This window comes from Delphinus delphis, chromosome 8 (genome assembly GCF_949987515.2).
Source record: "Delphinus delphis chromosome 8, mDelDel1.2, whole genome shotgun sequence".
Classification (NCBI taxonomy): domain Eukaryota; kingdom Metazoa; phylum Chordata; class Mammalia; order Artiodactyla; family Delphinidae; genus Delphinus; species Delphinus delphis.
This window is the reverse complement of record NC_082690.1, coordinates 96887141-96908094: the sequence shown is the minus strand read 5'-3', so window position 1 is coordinate 96908094 and position 20954 is coordinate 96887141. Positions and strand designations below refer to the sequence as shown.

The following is a 20954-nucleotide window of genomic DNA, read 5'->3' as shown; positions in this document are numbered from 1 at the left end:
TGACCCACTGAAAGCCATGTGGCATTTACATGAAGCTGTTTGAAATAGGTTTCCTATATTTTATAGTCTCTTGAAGGGATATTGTTCAGGTGGTGTTAAGCAGATGGTTTCTTTCCATAGTGGAGAAGACAAGAGGGAATGTGGTTTTTTTTTTTTTTTTTTTGCGGTACGCGGGCCTCTCACTGTTGTGGCCTCTCCCGTTGCGGAGCACAGGCTCGGGACGCGCAGGCTCAGCGGCCATGGCTAACGGGCCTAGCCGCTCCGCGGCATGTGGGATCTTCCTGGACTGGGGCACGATCCTGTGTCTCCTGCATTGGCAGGCGGACTCTCAACCACTGCACCACCAGGGAAGCCCGGAATGTGTTTTATTTGCAACGGAAAAGATATAGATTACAAATTAGAAACAACTTCCTGACTACAAGATACTAGAATGTTACCAAGGAAGGTTGTGAAATATCTTTCCCAAAGACTTTGTAACTGTCTTTCTAGGATGATTTAGGTGTGCACTTGTTAAGAAATGAGGGAGATGACAAAGACGACTTCCTGAGGTCCCTGGTAACCGGAGGAAATAGTTGTTTGATGGTTAATCAAACAGTATCTCTGGCATTTTAATGAGTATATTTTCATTTTCCTTATGAAAAAATAATCATTAGAGAGTAGGTGAATTGCTCAAGGTCTCCTGGTAAAATAGATTAGCATTCTGAATCTTCTTGGCTCCCAAGTTGAATGCTTAGGGATGTGTTCTTTATTGTAAATGAGTCTTTTCATGGCTGTATGATGTATTATTGTTATAATTCTTCCTAAACTGTAGGGGGTCAAAGCCAATACCTGCAGTTTCCATAAAGTTGATAATTTGATAGTTGTTGGTTGGGCTTAGATTGGGACTGAGAACCTCTTTCCTATGAAAATGGATTTAGTCTCCTGTTACACATGTAGAAAAGGGAACACATTATCAGTAACAGACTAAGGTAATAGATTTTTTTTTTTTTTTTTGGTTAATAGATTCTTAATGACTAGTTTAGGAAGGGCCAGGTTAAAGTTGCTTGGGTGAAGGTGCACATGACATCAGCATATTTTTGGTTTGTAATGCCTGGAGAAATAGAAGCCAGAAGATGGGCAAATGAACATTAGATTCTGTTGTAGAACTTGAACATAAAAATACTCATTAAATGCAATATTAAGTAGCCAATTTAAATGCTCAGCTCAGGAAGTGCCAAATTTAAGGTGCTCAGAACAACATTAACTCATTCATCTGACACTTGCGGTCTGCATTATGGTAACTCATAAGGGATCTCAGGTCCATTATAAACATTGTGCTTTGAGATCCATGGGTCATTGACTGACGGGGAAACTATGGGAAACTAAGCTGGGAGAGGGTATTACCATTGGTACCTTTAATGAAGGGTTTGTTAGGTTTGTTTATTTTAGTTGAGCTGTGGGAGCATTTGCTTGTTTACTTCTTTGCTACTGAAGATAACCATCAAGTATATTTTATTGAGCTTTCTTGAATTGGCAACAACTGCTACCTCTGCAGGATAAAAGAGGGGGGAGCCAACTTTCCAATACTTAACCATCTGCTGGGAAGTTTATATTTGTTCATCCACGTAATGTTAATAACAAAACCTATGAAGTGGATGGTGGTATCTCTGTTGCAAAGAACAAGAAAAAGTGTTCCCGCATGAGGGGTCTCAGGTCTGTTACCAGAATTGTGCTTTGAGGTCTACTGGTCCTCATACAGATGGTGAGTGGCAAAGCTGAGATGGAAAAGGCAGCCTTCTGTATTAAGCTAGTGTGTTCTTTCGAGGTGCCTAAGGGATGGCCATGAGAGTAAGGAAGAGCTTTGGTTCTCCCATTCTGCTTAAAACAGAGCAGCTCATCTTTGATCTCTTTTATATTTTAGTGTTTTCACATAAGATTTCATTTGGAAAAAGGGTTTTGCTTCTATAAAAACAAAAAAAGGAAACAGAGCAGCTCAACTTTGATCTCTTTTATATTTTAGTGTTTTCACATAAGATTTCATTTGGAAAAAGGGTTTTGCTTCTATAAAAACAAAAAAAGGAAAGGAAGAAAACATGGAAGACCACTGTGGAATCATGAAAGAAATTAGTTAAGACAACCTGAAGATTGAAAAGATGGCTAATTACATAACTACCAATCAGGAAATCATGTCAGAGTTTGAAGTGACTTGATGTCACAGCCACATGTGCAGTGCAGTTATTCTGTTCCTAGGGAGCATAGGATAGTGGGAAAAGAGTGTGGACTCTGGAGTTTAAATTCTAGCCCAGCCCCTGGGTAGCTGTGGAATTTGGGGATTCTTCTTCAAACCTGGTGTGCACCAGTGTACAATACAACACCTATCTTTCAAGAGTTGTTGTAAGGATAAGAAATATCATGTAAATACTGTGAGTGCCTGGCTCATAGTCGTATCCCCCCCAATGCTAGCTATTGCTAAGATGATGATGATGTTGATGATGGCAATTTTTTAGTGTATTAACATTGCCTTCCCAAATGCCTGAAGCTGCCTTATCAAGGATAGGCAGTCCTTTACCTCTGTATGTATGTATCTCATCATGCTTAGCATGTCTGTTTTTGATAAAGTTCATCTTTAAACTACACATGATTCATGAATGCATCTATCATTTATGAAATGAGAAAACTTGAACATCACTAAGTTTTTCACTGGACTTAAAAGAAAGAAACAGGAGTGGAAAGGAACTCCATACAATGAGTTGAGAGACCTGGGCTTTTGTCTGAGAGCTGCCCTTAGTGAGTCTTGTAACAATGGACAAGTGAATTTTTACCTTTTTAAGTCTCTATGTTCAAAATGATGTCTAAGTCACTTTTAACTCTGCACATCCATGATTTCACCAAAAAGGTTAATTTCTTTTCATTGCCAAAATTTCAAAAAATTACAGCATTAAGGAGCTTTCTGCTGATTTGAGCTGGCAGCTTCTGTTCATACTAATTGAGCATGTCTGGGGCAGTGTTTTGTATAGAAGGACATTGCAGACCTTTTGCCAGAGATCACGAAGAGAAATATGTGACTTGTAGAATATGAGTGGAATTGAAACTAAGAACAATTGTAAAGAAGCTAATGTCACTTGATTTCGGGAGGAGAGCTGGATTCTTCAAACCCACAGCACTTTGTACTTCCTTGAGGGTAACACTCGCCACATATCAACATGGCAGTTATAGTTACAGTATATTGCAGTTGCAGTTTGAAAGCTCTTTGAGGTTGGAGGCCTTTTCTGCGTTGTGTTTGGTTGTTTTTACCTCTCTTTCACTGTCACCTATGATAGGTCCTGGCACATAATATAGTCCCCCCAGACATGCTAAATGGAAAAAAAGGTTGAATCAAAGTCAGCAGACATTTAGAAAATGGATTCTGCCTAAATACGCTTATTACACTTATTGAATCTCTTCTGTTGACATGTGATATTATAGGAAAACCTGATAAAGTGGAAAAAGCACTTGTACCTTTGAATGCCAGCTTTACCACTTGCTGGCTGTTTGATCATGGGCAAGTAATTTCACATAATGCCAGGTTTTGGTCTGTAAAATGGTAGTGGGGTAGGAGGGCGCTCTAGAGATACAGTACATAAAACATTAAGTGCTTAATTGTGGTAGTTGCTTTTTTACAAATGGATGTCTTAAATGTTATCAACAATATATTTTGCACTTCTGCTTGAAGGAGGAATACATTTTCAGGGAAGTTTGTTTGCTATGGCTTCAGTATGTGGGAGAATTATCCCCCCTTGCAGTTTTCTGCTGAAAAGAAATCATTTAGCATTTCTTCTTCCATGGGCCCGCGGGATGGTTCCATGGAGGAGGCAGAGAGGGGGATGGGATCCTCGAAGAGCTGCTGAAGAACTCGCATTTTTGCAGATCTCTTTAGAATGCTATTTGTATATTGTGCTCTCACTGAATGCACCTGGCTCAGCTGTGGCACATTAGCACGGTAAACATTTGTCAGATTTGCCCCAGTCAGAAAATTTTCTATACCTGCCATCCTACTTGGCACTTAAATTTTTTTTTTTTTTTTTAGCTCTCTATGATATAGTGATGATAGGTGAAGAAGATAGGCTGCAGGGTAATGTGTAGTATGTATGATCCCATTTTGATACAATAGACAAAAAGTATTAAATGCATGCCTGTTTGTATGAGCAGTGAGTTTGCATGGTTATCTCAAGAGGGAGGGAATGGAATGGGTAGGGAAAGAGATTGACCACAGACTACTGTTTTACTTGTTACAAGAGGCATGTGTTGCCTTCATTTCTGATTAAACTTTTTGTTTACAGGTTATTGTAGGTTTACGTGCAGTTGTAAGAAATAATAGTGAGATAGATCCTGTGTGTCCTTTACCCAGTTTCCCCCAATGGTAACATCTTACAGAACCATAGAATACTGTCACAACCTGGGTATTGCCATTGACACAGTCAAGATACAGAACATTTCCATCCCACAGGATCTCTCCTGATGCCATTTTATAGCCACTGCTGCTCCCCCCCGCACCAAATCATAATGATCTGATAGTGCAGTGGATAAAGTTGCAATAAAGTTTTTGTGCAGATGATCAAGGGAAGATACCCCCTGGGGAAGATGGCCCATCTCCCACTCCCCCGGCCCTATCTGTCCCTGGCAACCTGTTATTTCAAGAATGTTATGTGGGACTTCCCTGGTGGTGCAGCAGTTAAGAATCTGCCGGCCATTGCAGGGGACATGGGTTCGATCCCTTGTCCGGGAAGATCCCACATGCTGCGGAGCAGCTAAGCCCATGCGCCACAATGACTGAGCCTGCGCTCTAGAGCCCGGGAGCCACAACTACTGAGCCACGTGCCACAACTACTGAAGCCCATGTGCCTAGAGCCCGTGCTCTGCAACAAGAGAAGCCACCACAGTGAGAAGCCCACGCACTGCAATAGAGTAGTCCCCGCTCGCTGCAACAAGAGAAAGCCCACATGCAGCAACGAAGACCCAACGCAGCCAAAAATAAAATTAATTTTTTTAAAAAAGAATGTTATGTGAATAAAATCATATAGTGTGTAACTTTTTTTTTTTCTCTTAATTAAAGAAAATTTTTTTTTGCCTGCGCTGCTGGTTATGCGATCTTAGTTCCCCGACCAAGGATTGAACCCAGCCCAGGCAGTGAAAGTGCTGAGTGCTAAACACTGGACCGCCAGGGAATTCCCAGCATGTAACCTTTGGATTGGCCTTTTTCAATCAGTGTAATTCCCTGTAGAGTCATCTAAATTGCATGAATCAATAGTGCTCCTTTCTTTTCTTTCTTAATATTTATGTACTTATTTATTTATTTGGCTGTGTCGGTCTTTAGTTGCAGCATGCAGGATCTAGTTCCCTGACCAGGGATGGAACCTGGGCCCCCTGCATTGAGAGTGCAGAGTCTTAACCGCTGGAACACCAGAGAGGTCCCAGTGCCCCTTTCTTTTTAATTGCTGAGTAGTATTCCATGGTTTGGATATACTTCAGTTTGTTTAATCACTTGCCCATTGAAGAACATCTGAGTTTTTTCCCAGTTCTTGACTATTACTGATAGAGATGCTGTGGACATTTGTGTACCTTTTTTTGTGCAAACATGCGTTCTCTGGGATAAATGATGTATGGTATATGTTGCTTTTTTCTTTTGGCTATGCTGTGCCACATGTGGGATCTTGGTTCCCCAATCAGGGATTGAGCCCGTGCCCCCTGCATTCGGAGCTTGGAGTCTTAACCACTGGACCGCCAGGGAAATTCCTGTACTGCTCCCCCCACCCCACTTTATTGATTGATTGATTGATTGATTGGCTGTATTGGGTCTTAGTTGCGGCACGTGGGACCTTCGTTAAGACATGTGGGATCTTTTTGGTCATTGTGGCGCATGGGCTCTTCGTTGCAGCATGAGAGCTTCTCTCTAGTTGTGGAGTGCGGGTTTTCTCTCTCTAGTTGTAGCACATGGGCTCTGTAGTTGTGGTGTGCAGGCACCAGAGCGCGTGGGCTCTGTAGTTTGCAGCACGTGGGCTATCTCGTTGAGGTGTGCGAGCTCAGTAGTTTGGCGCGAGGGCTTAGTTGCCCTGCGGCCTGTGGGATCTTAGTTCCCCAACTGACTGGAGATCGAACCCGCGTCCCCTGCATTGCAGGACGAATTCTTTACCACTGAACCACCAGGGAAGTCCCTGTATTGCTTTTTTAAATTAAAAAAAAAAAAAAGGAAAAAAATTAGAGGTAAAACAACTTATATGATTGCCTTTCAAAGTACATATTCAAACCCTACATTCTTGGTGTACATAACTTATTTATGTTGATTTCTGGTGTTTTGCTCTAGCAACAAGGCAATAATAATAACGCTGTAGTTTTCCTTGTTTCTTTCAACTGATGATCTGTGTATTTATTACACTCACAGCCTACCTGGAGGCAAGTAATGGTTAGTGCTGGTGTGGTTAACTCCTTTATAGATAGGGAGGTTGAGGCATGGGTATTGTGGAATTTGCCTAAGGTTACAGCACTGTGTTCTGACTCAGATTCATTCAGATTTATTCCTTCTCTTTCTGTCTCCTGAATTAACTCTTTGTAATTTTGACCTAGGTGTGAGGACACGAAAAGGATTTTTTTCTGTATCTGAGGTTTAGTGCTTGTTCTGTAGAAACAATATAGAGTAGTGGTTAGAGTATGCACTTTGGCATCTGATTTTTTCTTTTTTCTTAAGTCTTTATTGAATTTGTACAATATTGCTTCTGTTTTATGTTTTGGTTTTTTGGCCCTGAGGCATGTGGGATCTTAACTCCCTGACCAGGGATCGAACCCACTCCCCCTGCATTGGAGGTCAAGTCTTAACCACTAGACTGCCAGGGAAGTCCCATCTGATTTGATTTTGAATCTCTCCTCCACATGGACAAATCATTTAACCTCTCTAAGCCTCAGTTTTGTGATTTGTAAATGGGGATAATGATAGTACTTATCTTCATAGTGTTGCTGTGAGAAGTAAATAAGATGTGTGGAAAAGTGCTTAGCACTGTCAGGTGTGTAGCACATATTCAGTGAATGTTCGATAAAAGTATTGCTTTAAATATATGTGTTATACTCTGCCACTGGGCTTGTCTTTATCAGTTGGTGGATGATTGGATAAATATTGGGATCTTACTGCCATGTACTTGTAAGGCTTTAAGATTGCTGTAACTTTTGAGATAAGAATACTTTCTTTTAATGCTATTTCAAATTTAGTCTTATATATACTTATTTAAAAATAGGAAGTGATAGGGCTTCCCTGGTGGCGCAGTGGTTGGGGGTCCGCCTGCCGATGCAGGGGACGCGGGTTCGTGCCCCGGTCTGGGAGGATCCCGTGTGCCGCAGAGCGGCTGGGCCCGTGAGCCATGGCCGCTGGGCCTGCGCGTCCGGAGCCTGTGCTCCACGGCGGGAGACAGCGGTGAGAGGCCCGCATACCGCAAAAAAAAAAAAAAAAATAGGAAGTGATGTTGGATTATATTTATTATAGTATTAGTTTGTATGAAAATATTTTAAAGTTTCTCCTGAGTTATTCATATTTTCTCAGGCTCATAGTAATAGAAAACTAGAAAGTGATTCTGAACTGTTGATTTCCTTCCTTTAATCTGTCCCCCCCAAAAACATTACTTTTCATATTTTCTTCCTAACATTTATCAGTACTTGAAAGTGTCATCATTTTTTAAATTACATAAATAATCACATAAGCTCCTTGAGGGCAGGTATTTCTCATTTGCTGTAGTATCCTCAGTGCCTAGAATAGTGCTGAGTACATAGATACTCAGTAAACACTTGCTGGCTGTCTGTTATTGCTTTTGCATCTTTCCAGTCCCCCTTAAGTGTTTTTTATTTGGGAAGTAGGGAAAATACCATCCAACTTCTAGTCAGAGCTTAAAATGAGTAGGTTCTTAAAATCCAGTGCCTTATTTTGATTGGCTGAGAAATGTGATTGGCAAGGTAGAAGGGCATCTGGACCTTTTAGCATAAGAGCTCTGCATTTAATAATTTGACTTCTCCTTTTCCTGAAGCCTTGAGGGAAATTTTTCCTTTCCCTATTCTAGTCAGCCAAGAACCTGACCTGGGCTGACTCTAACATTGGAGAACACTGAACACAGTATCTGCTGAGCCAAGGACTGAGAGTCAAGCTCTGATACTATCTGAAGGAAAAGCCTGAATTCAAATCCTGCTTTGCCTACTGACTCATCTTGCAAACCTAGATGAATTTCTTAACCACTTCCAGGTTTAAATGTTCTTATTTGTCTGGTGAGTAATCTTACCTGTCTGGGCTTGTGAGGATACCTGGCTTAATGTTCTCAAAGCTTTTTACAGTACTGTTGCTGTGGCTCCAGGAGTTTCCAGGAACTACTGGGGGCAGTGTGGTACTCCAGGGAGGAGAGCTGGACTCTTTTTCCCAAAGACTACGCAGAAAACAGAAAGATGTGATCCTTCGTGATTTGAAATCGGCTCTACTTCAGCCTCCTAATGTTGTTGGTGGATGAAAGGTATGTTGTTGCCAAAGCCATTAGGCCTGTTTGCCTGAGGCAGCTGGGGTCAGTTCCCATTTCTGGGGTTAAGCTGTTTTTGTTTCTGTGAAATTTCTTCCATCAAAAGATACTCTTTTTTCTTTCTTTCTTTCTTTTTTGCTTGCTAGTAGGAAATCTCTTGCCATTTTTGTGCACTTAGCAGTAGCCTTCCTGGTCCTGATTCTGTTGACAGCTTGGGACTCAAAAATTGAGCTTCAATTTCTTTTTGGTTCAGTGGTTTCCTCTGTGTTCTTCCTTGAGTTTTCAGGGGTTCTCAGCTCACTGTTTTCCCCAGAAGAGTTTGCAGGTGAAGCTTCGTTTCTTTTCTCTTCATTCTTCTGAGGTAAGTGAGAGTAAGGAAGATTGTCAGTCTCAAATTTGGGTCTTACGGCTTTCTGTTTCTAGCTTTGATCATAGGAGCGTAAACTTTACTATGTTGCAGACATTAGGTTATATCATTGTGAGTTACTTTAGGAAGCCGTAGTCAGCAAAATCTATAGCAGAAAAGCTGGTGTTTTTTTCTCCCCTTCATTATAATAACAGTCACTAGAATTTTTTAGTTTTATATGTTCAAAGCATTTTGGAAAGTTGTTAGCTTATTTGTGATATACCCTGTAGTGGTCTTCCTTACACAGAGTTTATATATAAAAAACGCCCTGGGGAGTGTATGAGAAAAAGATAGATATGAGAAAAAGAGGTTACATTGCTTGTTTATCTCTTGGTAAATTTGGGCTGACAACCTTTTACAGGTACTTGATTCACTATTGTCTCTTAGCCTAACTTTCTAGAGGCAGACCAGTTGTATTTTAGAGTATTTATAATTCTGAACATAAATGCTGTGCATGTCTACAGTACAGGTGCAGGTTCTATTAACATTTTATTTCTGGTCTTTGGCTGCTTATAAAGGGGCTGTGTATAATTTTGATTGTATAGGTCTTGATTCCATCCAATTATTTGCTTTTAGTTCGTCGGGTGATTAATTAGAGGTACTCTCTGATTCTGCTTCATAGCCACTGTAGTTTCCTTTGCACTTTCTCTTAGAGCTGCATGTGCCGGACTTCTTTGTGTGAAGTCCCATTTATTGTTTATTCTGATTACTGTTGGTTCCTAACTTGGCTTTTACTTAGAAAAGTTGTAATCCTGCCTTGAACTTTTTGCGACTCGTAAGATACTCCAAGGATATTATTCCTTTAAGGTAGAAAGAGAGGGTGTTATTACTTTCAGTTTTTATATGTAGAGTGTGATTTGTTCAAGATTATATAACACCTCAGTGGTAGGAATCAGTCACTGAAGCTTCTTACCTATTAGTCTTATCTTTCCCCATTAAATCACATCACTTTTATATCCAGCACTCTCAAGCTCAGAAGATACAATATCCCATATTCCCAACCTTGCTCTCAGAAAATCCACTGCTTCTGTATTTTGTTCTAAATATGCTGTGTTTCAAATATGAGTATAAAGAAGCATTGTTATATGAGTATAAAAAGTACAAAAGACTCCTGTCATCTCTGTATATGTATTTTTTTAGGTTTAGCCCCCCCTCCCCCTTAGTAGTGGTAGGGATGGATTTGCCCTGTTCATATTCTGTTGCCTGGCCTTGTCTTGATTAATGACATGTACATAATGAAATGACTTGTTGAGATTAGTTAATGGTACAAAGTTTTCTCTTTTTGGAGATATTTGACTCGTAGAAATTGAATTTATGACCTCGAACCAACAGCACTACCTATAACTAACCACTTTTTTTTCACCTAGGTGTTGCTATTTATGAGAGTTTGGTGTTTGTTTTGGGCTTTCCTCACAGTTGGATATAAATACACACACATATTCATTCTCTTCTATGTTAGGCACTAAAGTAGGTACTGGACTAGGACAGACATGATTTTTGCCCTCACAGAGCTTATAGTCTAGTGAGGAAGATAGAGTCCTAACAAGGCATTACGTACACTGGGTATTAGGTAGTAGTGTTTTAGTTATCTGTTGCTGTACAGAAACCACCTCTGATGTGTGTTTTTTTTTTCCAAAACTGGCAAGCATTTCTCCAATTCTCAGCAGACACTGACCAGGTGTCCGACAAATTTAACTCAGTTCTGACGCTCTCTACCTGGATATAGCATCTGATCCCACAGGTTTAAGGGCTCAGTCCCAAAAAACTGCACCCCCTCAACTTTAGACGCTGATTGCAAGTCCAGGTTGTAACCTGTGCTTCTGATTGATGGGCTATAGGTGGTAGGTTCCCACAACCCCCTTTTTGGGTTGGACTAATTTGATAGAGTGGCTCACAGAACTCAAATATTTACTTATATTTACCAGTTTATTATAAAGGATTCAGATGAACAGCCAGATGAAGAAGTACATAGGGCAAGATCTGGAAGAGTCCCAAGCACAGGAGCCTCTGTCCCTGTGGAACTGGGGTGCATCACCCTCCTGGGCTGTGAATGTGTTCACCAGCCTGGAAACTCATCAGATCTTGTACAGTAGTATGTATGTATGTGTGTGTGTATGTATTTTTTATATCCATTTGTTTACTCATTTGGTTGCACTGGGTCTCAGTTGCGGGAGGTGGGCTCCTTAGTTGTGGCTCGCCAGCTCCTTAGTTGCGGCATGCGGGCTCCTTAGTCGTGGCATGCAAACTCTTAGTTGTGGCATGCATGTGGTATCTAGTTCCCTGAGCAGGGATTGAACCCGGGTCCCCTGCACTGGGAGCGAGGAGTCCCAACCACTGCGCTACCAGGGAAGTCCCTTCAATAGTTTTTATAGCGCTTAATCTGCAGGCCCATCTATCCCCTTTCCTGTCCCAGAGGTCAGTGGGTGAGACTGAAAGTTCCAATCTTCTAATCACTTGGTCTTTCTGGTGACCAGCCCCATCCTGAGGCTTTCTAGGGGTACCTCCCTAAGTCACCTGTTAGCATAAGTTTAAAAGAGACTCCTTATGAATGACAAAAGACTTCTATCACTCAAGAAATTTCAAGGGTTTTAGGAGCTCTGTGCCAAAAATGGGGACTAAGACCAAATATGTATTTCTTATTATAAATCACAGTATCACACCACCTCCATATTTGTGGCTTGAGACAATGATGTGTTTCTCACGATCCTGTGGGTTAGGAATTTGGGCAGGGTTTGTCTGGTTCGTTCTTCTGCCCTGTGTCGCATCAGTTGGGGTCACTCATTTGTCTGCTTTCAGCTGGTGGCTGGGCTGGGTTAGACAGGGCATCAGGGTTTCAACTCATTGGTCTGGCACCTTCAATGTGGCCTCTCCTAGTAGTGTCTTATCATCCAGGTCTCTCTATATGGTCTCTGTCTCCAGTGGGACATCCTGAATTTCCTTGCAGCCTGGTGGTTGGCTTCCAAGAGTGAAAGTGGATGCTGTCAGTCGTGGAACTGGCACATTATCGCTTCTGCCATATTCTGTGGTCAGAGCAAGTCACAGGGTCAGCCCAGATTCAGGGAGAGAAAAATATGTTCTTATCTCTTGATGGGCAGAGCAGCATGGGAGTAGGGTAGAAGGAATTGATGGAGACTGTCCTTGGAGAGAACCTATCACAGACAGGTAGACTAAGTTAGTTGTGGAGAATCCTAACTCTAGTAATGCACGGAGGTCACTAGCATATGTGTCTGCCATGTGGATGAGAAAGGGCTGGTATGAGGCTCTACATTGAAGACTCCCCTTTTTCTTTCCTCAGGTGTGTTGATGTCATATTTCATGTTTGACAAAGGGGTATGCACAGACATGACAGAGTATGTTCAGTTACATTCTTTGTTGACCGTGTTTTTTGAGATTTATGTTCTATCCTGGTTGCCATACAAAAGTAAATTCCTGTGGCATCTATCTCTGTTTCCTAATAGGTAATTTTTTTATTTGGATGGAGTTGGTAGGTTTGTAGGGTAAACACATAGTAGCTGAATTTCATGATATAGTCTTATTTGGCACTTTATCAAATTCAGAGTATTTATGGTCAAAGGTTTTGAAGTCCCCTTTTCTCGCAAAAACTATGTAAATAAGTTGCTGTAAAGGAAGGAATGAGAATTTTTTTCATTTTTCCTCAGCATTTTTTTTTTCTGGCCGCACCGTGGGGCTTGTGGGATCTTAGATCCCCCACCAGGGATTGAACCCATGCCCTTGGCAGTGAAAGCGCAGGGTCCTAACCACTGGACTGCCAGGGAATTCCCCTCAGCATCATTCTTTAATTTCTTGACCTTTGAGGAAATGAACATTAAAAATAGAAAGCAAGCTGATATCCAGTTGATATGGTAAGACAGTGAAACATTGATTGAGGCCTAATACATGTGAGACTAGTACATGAAATAGGGGAGAGACCACATAGGAGAATTTATCTCAGGCATTAGGGAGTTTTCTGTTGTAATGAAGTATGTAGACTCTGGAGCCAGACTGCCTGGGTTTGGATTCTGAATCCAGCACCGACAGTGTGACTTGTTCTCTTAGGGCCTTATGTACCTGAGGATTGTAAATGAGTTACTTTATGTAAAGTGCTAAGAACAATGGGAATGAAAAGGATTATGAAAGTGTTAGTTATTATTATTTTAACCATTATCTCGAGATTTTATTATTTTTTTAAAGGTTACAGTGGTAAGATTTTTTTTTTTTTATATGAAATGGTTTGGAGACCTTTGCAGTGGACAGTCTCATTTTGCCTAGAAGAATTTGTCTTTAATTAGTCTGATTGTTTATAGGACTTTGTGGCCTTAAATATTTTTTTCTCATTAGATTCTGTAATTCTTCATTATAGAATGAAGGTATTATTTTGGTACAAGCACTGGAATTATATAGTAGCAAGCACTTTTCATTTGGTAAGTCTTTTAATCCCTGTGGTAATCCTATCATATACATACTGTCTTTTACAATGATGAAACTGGAGTACAGGGAGGTTAAGTAACTGTTCCAAGAAACCTTCATGTACCAAGAAACCTTCATGTACCAAGAAAATGACAGAGCTGGGATTCAATTGCCAGTCTGATTTCAGGACCCATATATCACTATACTATACTATCTCTTATTTAGAAATTATGGATGAAAAAATTAAACAAACATTACTTAAAGTTTCTCTATCTGGACTTAAACCACAATTAGCAGTTTGGTATATCCTAGGATATCCCTTAGTACTCTGCATACAGTAGATACACCACTCAGGTAATAGTTGAAGTTCTTATGCTTCCAGGTGTGTTTGCTTTCAGAGTTTGTTACCTGATAACAGTTCTAGATTTGTGATGCTTTGCCCCAAATTCCCTGCTCCCCTCCAAGTTCAGTCTACTCTAGGAGTCAGGCAAGAGCTATATAGAGGCAGGGATGGTTGCTGCTGTGGTGCTTACATTTTTGGACTTGGATCATATATGGTGTCATTTGAAGTGTCCTGAAATGCCCTGTAGAAAGTCCTATTAATGAAAACCGAGCTGCCAGTTGTAGAAAACCCTGTGTATTTCCACCCACATGGAGTTTCTAAAGAGTACTGGGCCACTTTTAGGCCTCTAATTAAAGGCCTGACATTTTGTAGTTAATTTTCCAGTTGTTGGGAGAACTCTACTTATGCAGGTGATCCTAGGTTTAGTATTTAAAGGTTTTTTTTTTTTTTTTCTTTTAAAGAGTTAACCCTCAGGACTTCCCTGGCGGTCTATCAGTTAAGACTCCGTGCTTCTAGTACAGGGGGAGCGGGTTTGATCCCTGGTTGGGGAACTAAGATCCCGCATGCCACGTAGTGCGGCCAAACAAAGAAAAAGCAAAAACAACAAAAAAAGAGTTAACCTTGGGTTGAATCCTGTATGTTATTTTGGGATATATGTTGGTATTACATGGCTGATTTGACTCTTAGACTTTGCCTACATGGGCATAGTGAAGTGAAGAGAGATGCAGTTACTCAAATAAATGAGATCATTGGACTGCATTTTAACAGTGCTTCCAGGCCTAATAACTTTCTGATTCATACCCCTGGAATGCTATTGGTAGGGAGGATTTGGGGTGTGAATTATTAGCCAGGTTTTCCAGATATAGCTCTAAGTTGTTGGTTCTGTTTTTTAATTCACTTTTTATGTAGAGGTAGCCCAAATCTCATTTAATTATTTTTGCTACACAAATGAGTGCGGTACTTTCCCTGAGTACTTTTTATTTTGTTGTCTGGTAACAGCCTTTGAAATGTTTCTTAGGAATCTGCTACTCTTGGAAATCGTGGCATCTCAGGTCTCAGAGGTTTTAATTGGCCATATTGTTTGGTGAGGGAAACCGTGGTGAACCCCAAAGAGGATTCAATAATAATGACAACAATAACAGCAGTGGTCTTAATGCTCCACCACACTTTTCTTATTGGAGCCTCACAACAACTTGATGAGGCAGATATTGCAATTCCTATTTACAAAGGGGGCAGAAAAGTCTCAAAGAGGTTAAATAACTTGTCCAAAGTCATATTGCTTGAAGCTGGAGTGAAGTTGCTAGCATAAGGTGATCAAATTGCAAGGAGAACCTGTAAGTCTGACTTTAGTTTCCACTGGGCTGTGCATAATCTCTAGGTGACTTTTATTAGTGCTCGTTAAATATAATTTTGTCCTAGAATTAAGCAGAGAAAACCTTCCAAGGTGGTTATCTTCCCATCTTTTTAGAGTGATCATCATATTATGGGGGGTGGTGGTTAGAAATGGGGTGGAATAACAAATAATATTTGTGTTATGTACATATCCCAGTCGTGCCCTTTTGGTTGTACGTGCACGAGGCTTTTGGTGATTGAGGATTGATTCCGGGGGCCTGTGAAATGGTATCACAAAGACTCTTCTTGGCACCCTTTGTCCCGACCTGGTTTAAGGGACAGATTGGGAAACTTGTTTCTTCCTCCTTTTTAAAAAGAGAAATGAAAAACACACTTGACTGGCACTTCCTCCTCAGCAACAGGCCTGCCTGACTGCAGTTTGATTTAGCTCCTTTTGTTCTTTATGGAGAACAAAGTGAAATTTCTTCTCAGGTGGCTGTAAGGAGTGTATCAGGAGAAGGCCCCTCATCCTTTTAAAGAAACAGAGCAAATATTTTTTCTTCAGACAAAAGAGAGACTGTGCAGTTGTTTTAGTTCCTTTGACTTCTTGCCATCAGTCAGACTTTCTCTTGTTTGAACTGTTGGTGTGTTTAGGTCTCTGGGAATTGGTAGACAAGCTCTTCAGTAATCCTGAGCTTTAGTTTTTGAATTTTCTTGATAACTGGTATTTGTAGCAGCTCTTCCCTCGTCTTTCTGATTCCTGTAGGAACTTCAGACTGCATCACAGTTTTCTGAATCATCCAATGTTTGTGACCTATATTTTCTTCCTCTTGAGTTACACGATGTCAGAAGGTCAGACTTTTTTTTAGGAATTGGACTGCTGCTGTGTTCACCACATGTTATAAGATTATAAATGGTTTAAAAGTACTTTTAATGTTGCACTATAGGGCAAGGAACCCTCAAAACTCATTTCTGCTGAAATTCTCTATATTAGGTAAAAGAATGATTGGCTCTAAAAAAATTATAAGCTCAGTTAAGGTTTAAGGTGAATGGATGGGAACTGTATTTCAGATTTGTGGCAGTTTCACTTCCAGACTTTTGGTCTTTAAACCATGAGTTATCAGGGTCACCAAGGAGATTATTTCTTTCCAGTTAGTTCATCCTTAGTTTATGCAGGAGGTTGGCCTGCACTGTGTTGACATATTCATTGTGTACATAGTATTTATATTGTAGCTACTGGGGGATGAGAGCTGTACTACAAGGATACAGGCTAGAGTGTTCCTCAATCAATCCTTAGGGAACTTTGTGCTGTATGCGACTAGGAACTTGGAATTATGTTTTTCTGTAGAATCTTTCTCGCTTTTTAAATTTTAACATTCAGGGAGAAAACTCATTTCAGCATAGGCGATAAGTATTTTTCCTTCTGTATTTGGATGCATCTAGTTGTGTACTTTTTAGATTGCAGCCTTTCGTGAAGTGTAAAGAGCTGATTATTGTTTGACTTTTTACAATAAGCATTTATTACTTCTTAAATTAAAAAAATGAAAAGAACACTGCCTTTTCTGTTGATTGTCACCTATAATTCTGCCACCCAAAGAGAACCATGGTTAAAACTTTTTATATTTCTCTTCTGTCATTGTTTTTTTTTTATGATTTTAAAAATTTTATTTATTTATTTTTGGCTGCATTGGGTCTTCGTTGCTGCGCGTGGGCTTTCTCTAGTTGCGGTGAGTGGGGGCTACTCTTCGTTGCGGTGTGCGGGCTTCTCATTGCGGTGGCTTCTCTTGTTGTGGAGCATGGGCTCTAGGCGCACGGGCTTCAGTAGTTGTGGCATGTGGGCTCAGTAGTTGTGGCTCACGGGCTCTAGAGCGCAGACTCAGTAGTTGTGACACATGGGCTTGGTTGCTCCGCAGCATGTTGGATCTTCCCAAACCAGGGCTTGAACCCGTGTCCCCTGCATTGGCAGGTGGATTATTAATCGCTGTGCCACCAGGGAAGTGCCTCTATCATTATTTGTAAAGATTAAAAAAAAATAAAATTTGGATCATACTGTATATATAATTTTCTATTCTGCTTTTTTCACGTAACATGTATTTTTTCACATTATTAAATATTTTAAAAATAAATTTTGAATAGGTAATTTCAAAAATAAAAATGACATAAAACAAAAACACTGAGAAGTCTAGCTTCTGTCTTTGTCTCCATTTACCTTGTCCCTTCAGTTCCTAATAAGTGACCATTAATTTCTCCTCTTTTTCAAAAGTTAGCCTTACTATATATGTTGTTTTGCTCCTTGCTTTTTCCTCCTCTGAACAATGTATCTTGGAGATCTCTTGCTGTTAGTACCCATAGAATTTTCCTTACGGTAGATTAGTCATTTAGTCCCCTTTAGAGACTTGGGTTGTGCCCAATTTTTGCTATTACAAACAATAAGAAGTAGTAATTAAAGGGAAAAAAATTAAGCATTTACTCTGCTTCAGTTATTAAGGGAAAGTTCTTTCCAGAAGAATGCCAGCTAATAAATGTAGAAATAATGATGGAATTGGAAAATCAACGTATTCCAGCCCCCAAATGAAATAATTTAAAAAGGAATCATCAGTGACTGCTAAATGATTAAGCAAAAGGTTGAAGAGGAACAGCATATTCACATGGTGCCGAACGTTAGCCACAGATCAGTAGTTGTAAAGGGGGAAATATACCTTTATAAAGAGAGCTCTGGCTGTTACAGACTCAACCAAGTGATCATGTTTTGCCAGATGATCATGTAATTTACCAGGTCTCACTAAATGGAACAGTCTGAGAATATGATGTGCTGCATTATGAGATGAGGTACATAGGCAGCATCACCTGAGAAGCATTTTTGCCCAAGCCTCTTAACCTAAATCTAGTCAGTGTTTACAGGAAGTATTAGGGATAGAGATGCAAGTTAAATGGCACTGTGAGGAAATAATCAGACAAAACTAGGATGTAACTGTCAACTGCAAGTCAACAAGTCAACTCTCCTGGTCTTTTTAAAAAGCTTGTGTTGTAAACAACCAAACAAGCATAAACAGAACCAACCAAAATAAAACTTGGAGGCCATTCTAGAGTAAAAGAGACTAAAGAGACATAACATCCAAATTCGTTGCTTGAACCTTGATTGGGTTCTGGATTTTTTTTTTTTTTTTTTTTTGCGGTACACGGGCCTCTCACCGTTGTGGCCTCTCCCGTTGTGGAGCACAGGCTCTGGACGCGCAGGCTCGGCGGCCATGGCTCACGGGCCCAGCCGCTCCACGGCATGTGGGATCTTCCCGGACCGGGGCACGAACCCGTGTCCCCTGCATCGGCAGGCGGACTCTCAACCACTGCGCCACCAGGGAAGCCCTGGATTTTTTTTTAAGACACTTTTTGGTGTATTTGGTGTATTAAAGGCACAAATGATAATGCGTGTGATAATGGTATTGTGGTTATGAAGTTACATGTCTTCATTCTTAGATGCACAGTGAGGTATATAGGATTAGAGTATCTCAATGCCTGCTGAAATGGTTCGCAGGAAAATTAAAACAACCCTTATATATCTCTATCCATAGAGATAAATGAGGCAAATTTGACAATATATTAGCAATTCTTGAGTCTAAGTGGTGAGTAGTTGGTATTTATTCTACTGTTTTCAACTTTTCTGTATATTTGAATTTTTTCAAAATATAGTTGAAGAAACAGTGTTGCAATGAATGAGGTTTATATACGTATTCTTTTCAAATGTCATTTCATTGGGCTGCATATTCCATTGTTTGGAGGGACCACAATTCTTTAATTGTTGCACATGTGTATATTTTGCTGCTATTTGACATTTTAGTAGAATTTGTGTTTATTTTGTGACAGTTTTATACAGTTAAGGCTTGCAGTGGATGAGAAAAAGGAATTGAAATTTTTTCTTCTCTTTCCTCTGTCCTCTATTCTGGAACTTGAGTGGGGAAGAGAAAAGGAGAATGAGAAAGGTACCTCTAAGTGATTCTGTGCACTTGCTTTTAGGTAGGAGATAGAATTGAAGCTGCTGCATAAGAACCATACCTTAAGTAATAGCCTTTTAAAATCGGTTACGTGTCCTTTAGTTTGGAGGCTGCCCAAGTGATAAGGAGGACTACTAGCAACTAGGGAAGCAGCTTGGCACAGAGCGGGGAGTGCAGATTTTTTTTTTTTTAGGCTGTGCTGTGTGCCATGCAGGATTTTAATTCCCGGACCAGGGATTGACCCTGTGACCCCTGCATTGGAAGCACGGAGTCCTAACCACTGGACTGCCAGGGAAGTCCCCAGAGTGCAGATATTGTGTTGTGATTTGTTTTTTTTTTTGACAGGGTTTTAGACCTTTTGGTTAGTAAAAGAGTTTTTACTGCCTGATAAAAAGAATAACTCCTTTAGACAATGGTCTCTTCTTTAGATATAAGGCTGAGCTATGGAGGATATGGGAGGAATTTAAGGATGAAATATTCTTGGAAGAAAAGTTCTGGGAGAAGGGTGTTTTCTGAGAAGATGTCGTTAAATATGAAAAGAACAGTACTTTCCTCTTTGAGCTAGAATCATATTTGCAGTGGGAACCTTCTCTGACTGCAGAATAGATGTTCTTTGACATTAATGTCTATACCTTAGATTTCCATGAAGGCAACTTACAAGGACCTGAATGGCCTCATTTTAGCTGCTTCAGCGTGTAGAGCTATTGCTCGCTCCTTCTCTTCCCGGGCCTGGTGTGACAGTGGCTACTGAGGACCATGAAGGTTGTTCCAGAGAAGAATGCTGTCCGGATACTCTGGGGGCGAGAACGGGGCACTCGGACCTTTGGAGCTCAGCGACTTCTGCAGGAGCTGGTGGAAGATAAAACCCGGTGGATGAAATGGGAGGGCAAGGTGAGAAAAATGGGTGTTTTTCACATAGGAGTTGTAGGGGTGACAGTAGAATGGGGCCTTAGAATGGGTTAATGACAGAGTTGGGGTATAATTTATTTTGTGTAGGAGAATTGATATATCTAACTTGGTTTTTTGTGGGGGGAGGTTTTAATAAATTTGGAAGCATAATGGGCTAGAAATATCATTTTTCTTTAGAGCTAGATATTTTTCCTGAAGGTAATTTAGATTTATCTCTCTCAATTTGTAGCTTGATCATTGTCTCCAGTTTTTAAGCTTACACTGTAAATACTAGTCTAGAATGGTTTGGTGCTTTTGAGATAGAGTGAGCCATAGTTTATAAATAATGTATTTTAACTTTTGTTTGTTTATTTCTCAGAGAGTAGAACTGCCGGATAGTCCACGCTCTACCTTTTTATTGGCCTTCAGCCCAGACAGGTACCACCAAGTCCTTACCTAAACTTTACCTGAGACTTGTGACAGCATTGCTTTCTGTGTATTTGGCCTAGCTTGATCTTCCAAGACAAATCCCTAAAGGCTCTTTTTTTTTTTTTTTAATTAATTTATTTATTTTTGTCTGTGTTGGGTCTTCTTTGCTGCGCGCGGACTTTCTCTAGTTGTGGCGAGCGGGGGCTACTCTTGGTTACGGTGCGCAGGCTTCTCATTGAGGTGGCTTCTCTCGTTGCAGAACACGGGCTCTAGGCGCGCGGGCTTCAGTAGTTATGGCTCGTGGGCTGTAGAGCGCAGACTCAGTAGTTGTGGCACATGGGCTTAGTTGCTCCGTGGCATGTGGGATCTTCCTGGACCAGGGCTTGAACCCATGTCCCCTGCATTGGCAGGCGAATTCTTAACCACTGCGCCACCAGGGAAGCCCCCTAAAGGCTCTTTGAAGCACTGAATGAACAGAGCTTTGCCAGTGTTATCAGAAAGGGAAAGAAAGTAGATGAGCAGTGCTAACCATAAAAATAATGGGAATAAGCAAAGGAATCTATGAACGTCGAGGATCAGAACTTGGAAAGTTTCTCAGTAAGAATCCTTTGCCTGTGTGATATAGGCCACCAATAGTGTGATAGTTTTCCCTGCTGGAAAGA

The 20954-nt window shown here is 40.6% G+C and overlaps 1 protein-coding gene across 6 annotated transcripts in view; it reads left to right on the top strand.

The window, feature by feature from the left end:
* The window catches only part of AMBRA1 (autophagy and beclin 1 regulator 1), a 175362-nt gene that overhangs the window by 9888 nt on the left and 144520 nt on the right, over positions 1-20954 (top strand). For 4 of the 6 annotated variants that reach the window (XM_060018793.1, XM_060018792.1, XM_060018791.1 and 1 more), the window contains exons 2-4: positions 8055-8495; positions 19613-19866; positions 20243-20301. In XM_060018793.1, the coding sequence (XP_059874776.1) occupies positions 19732-19866; positions 20243-20301 (194 nt within the window). In that variant the 5' untranslated portion in view covers positions 8055-8495; positions 19613-19731. The remainder of the gene's footprint in view (positions 1-8054; positions 8496-19612; positions 19867-20242; positions 20302-20954) is intronic. The other 2 variants (XM_060018790.1, XM_060018789.1) reach the window with 2 other exon arrangements.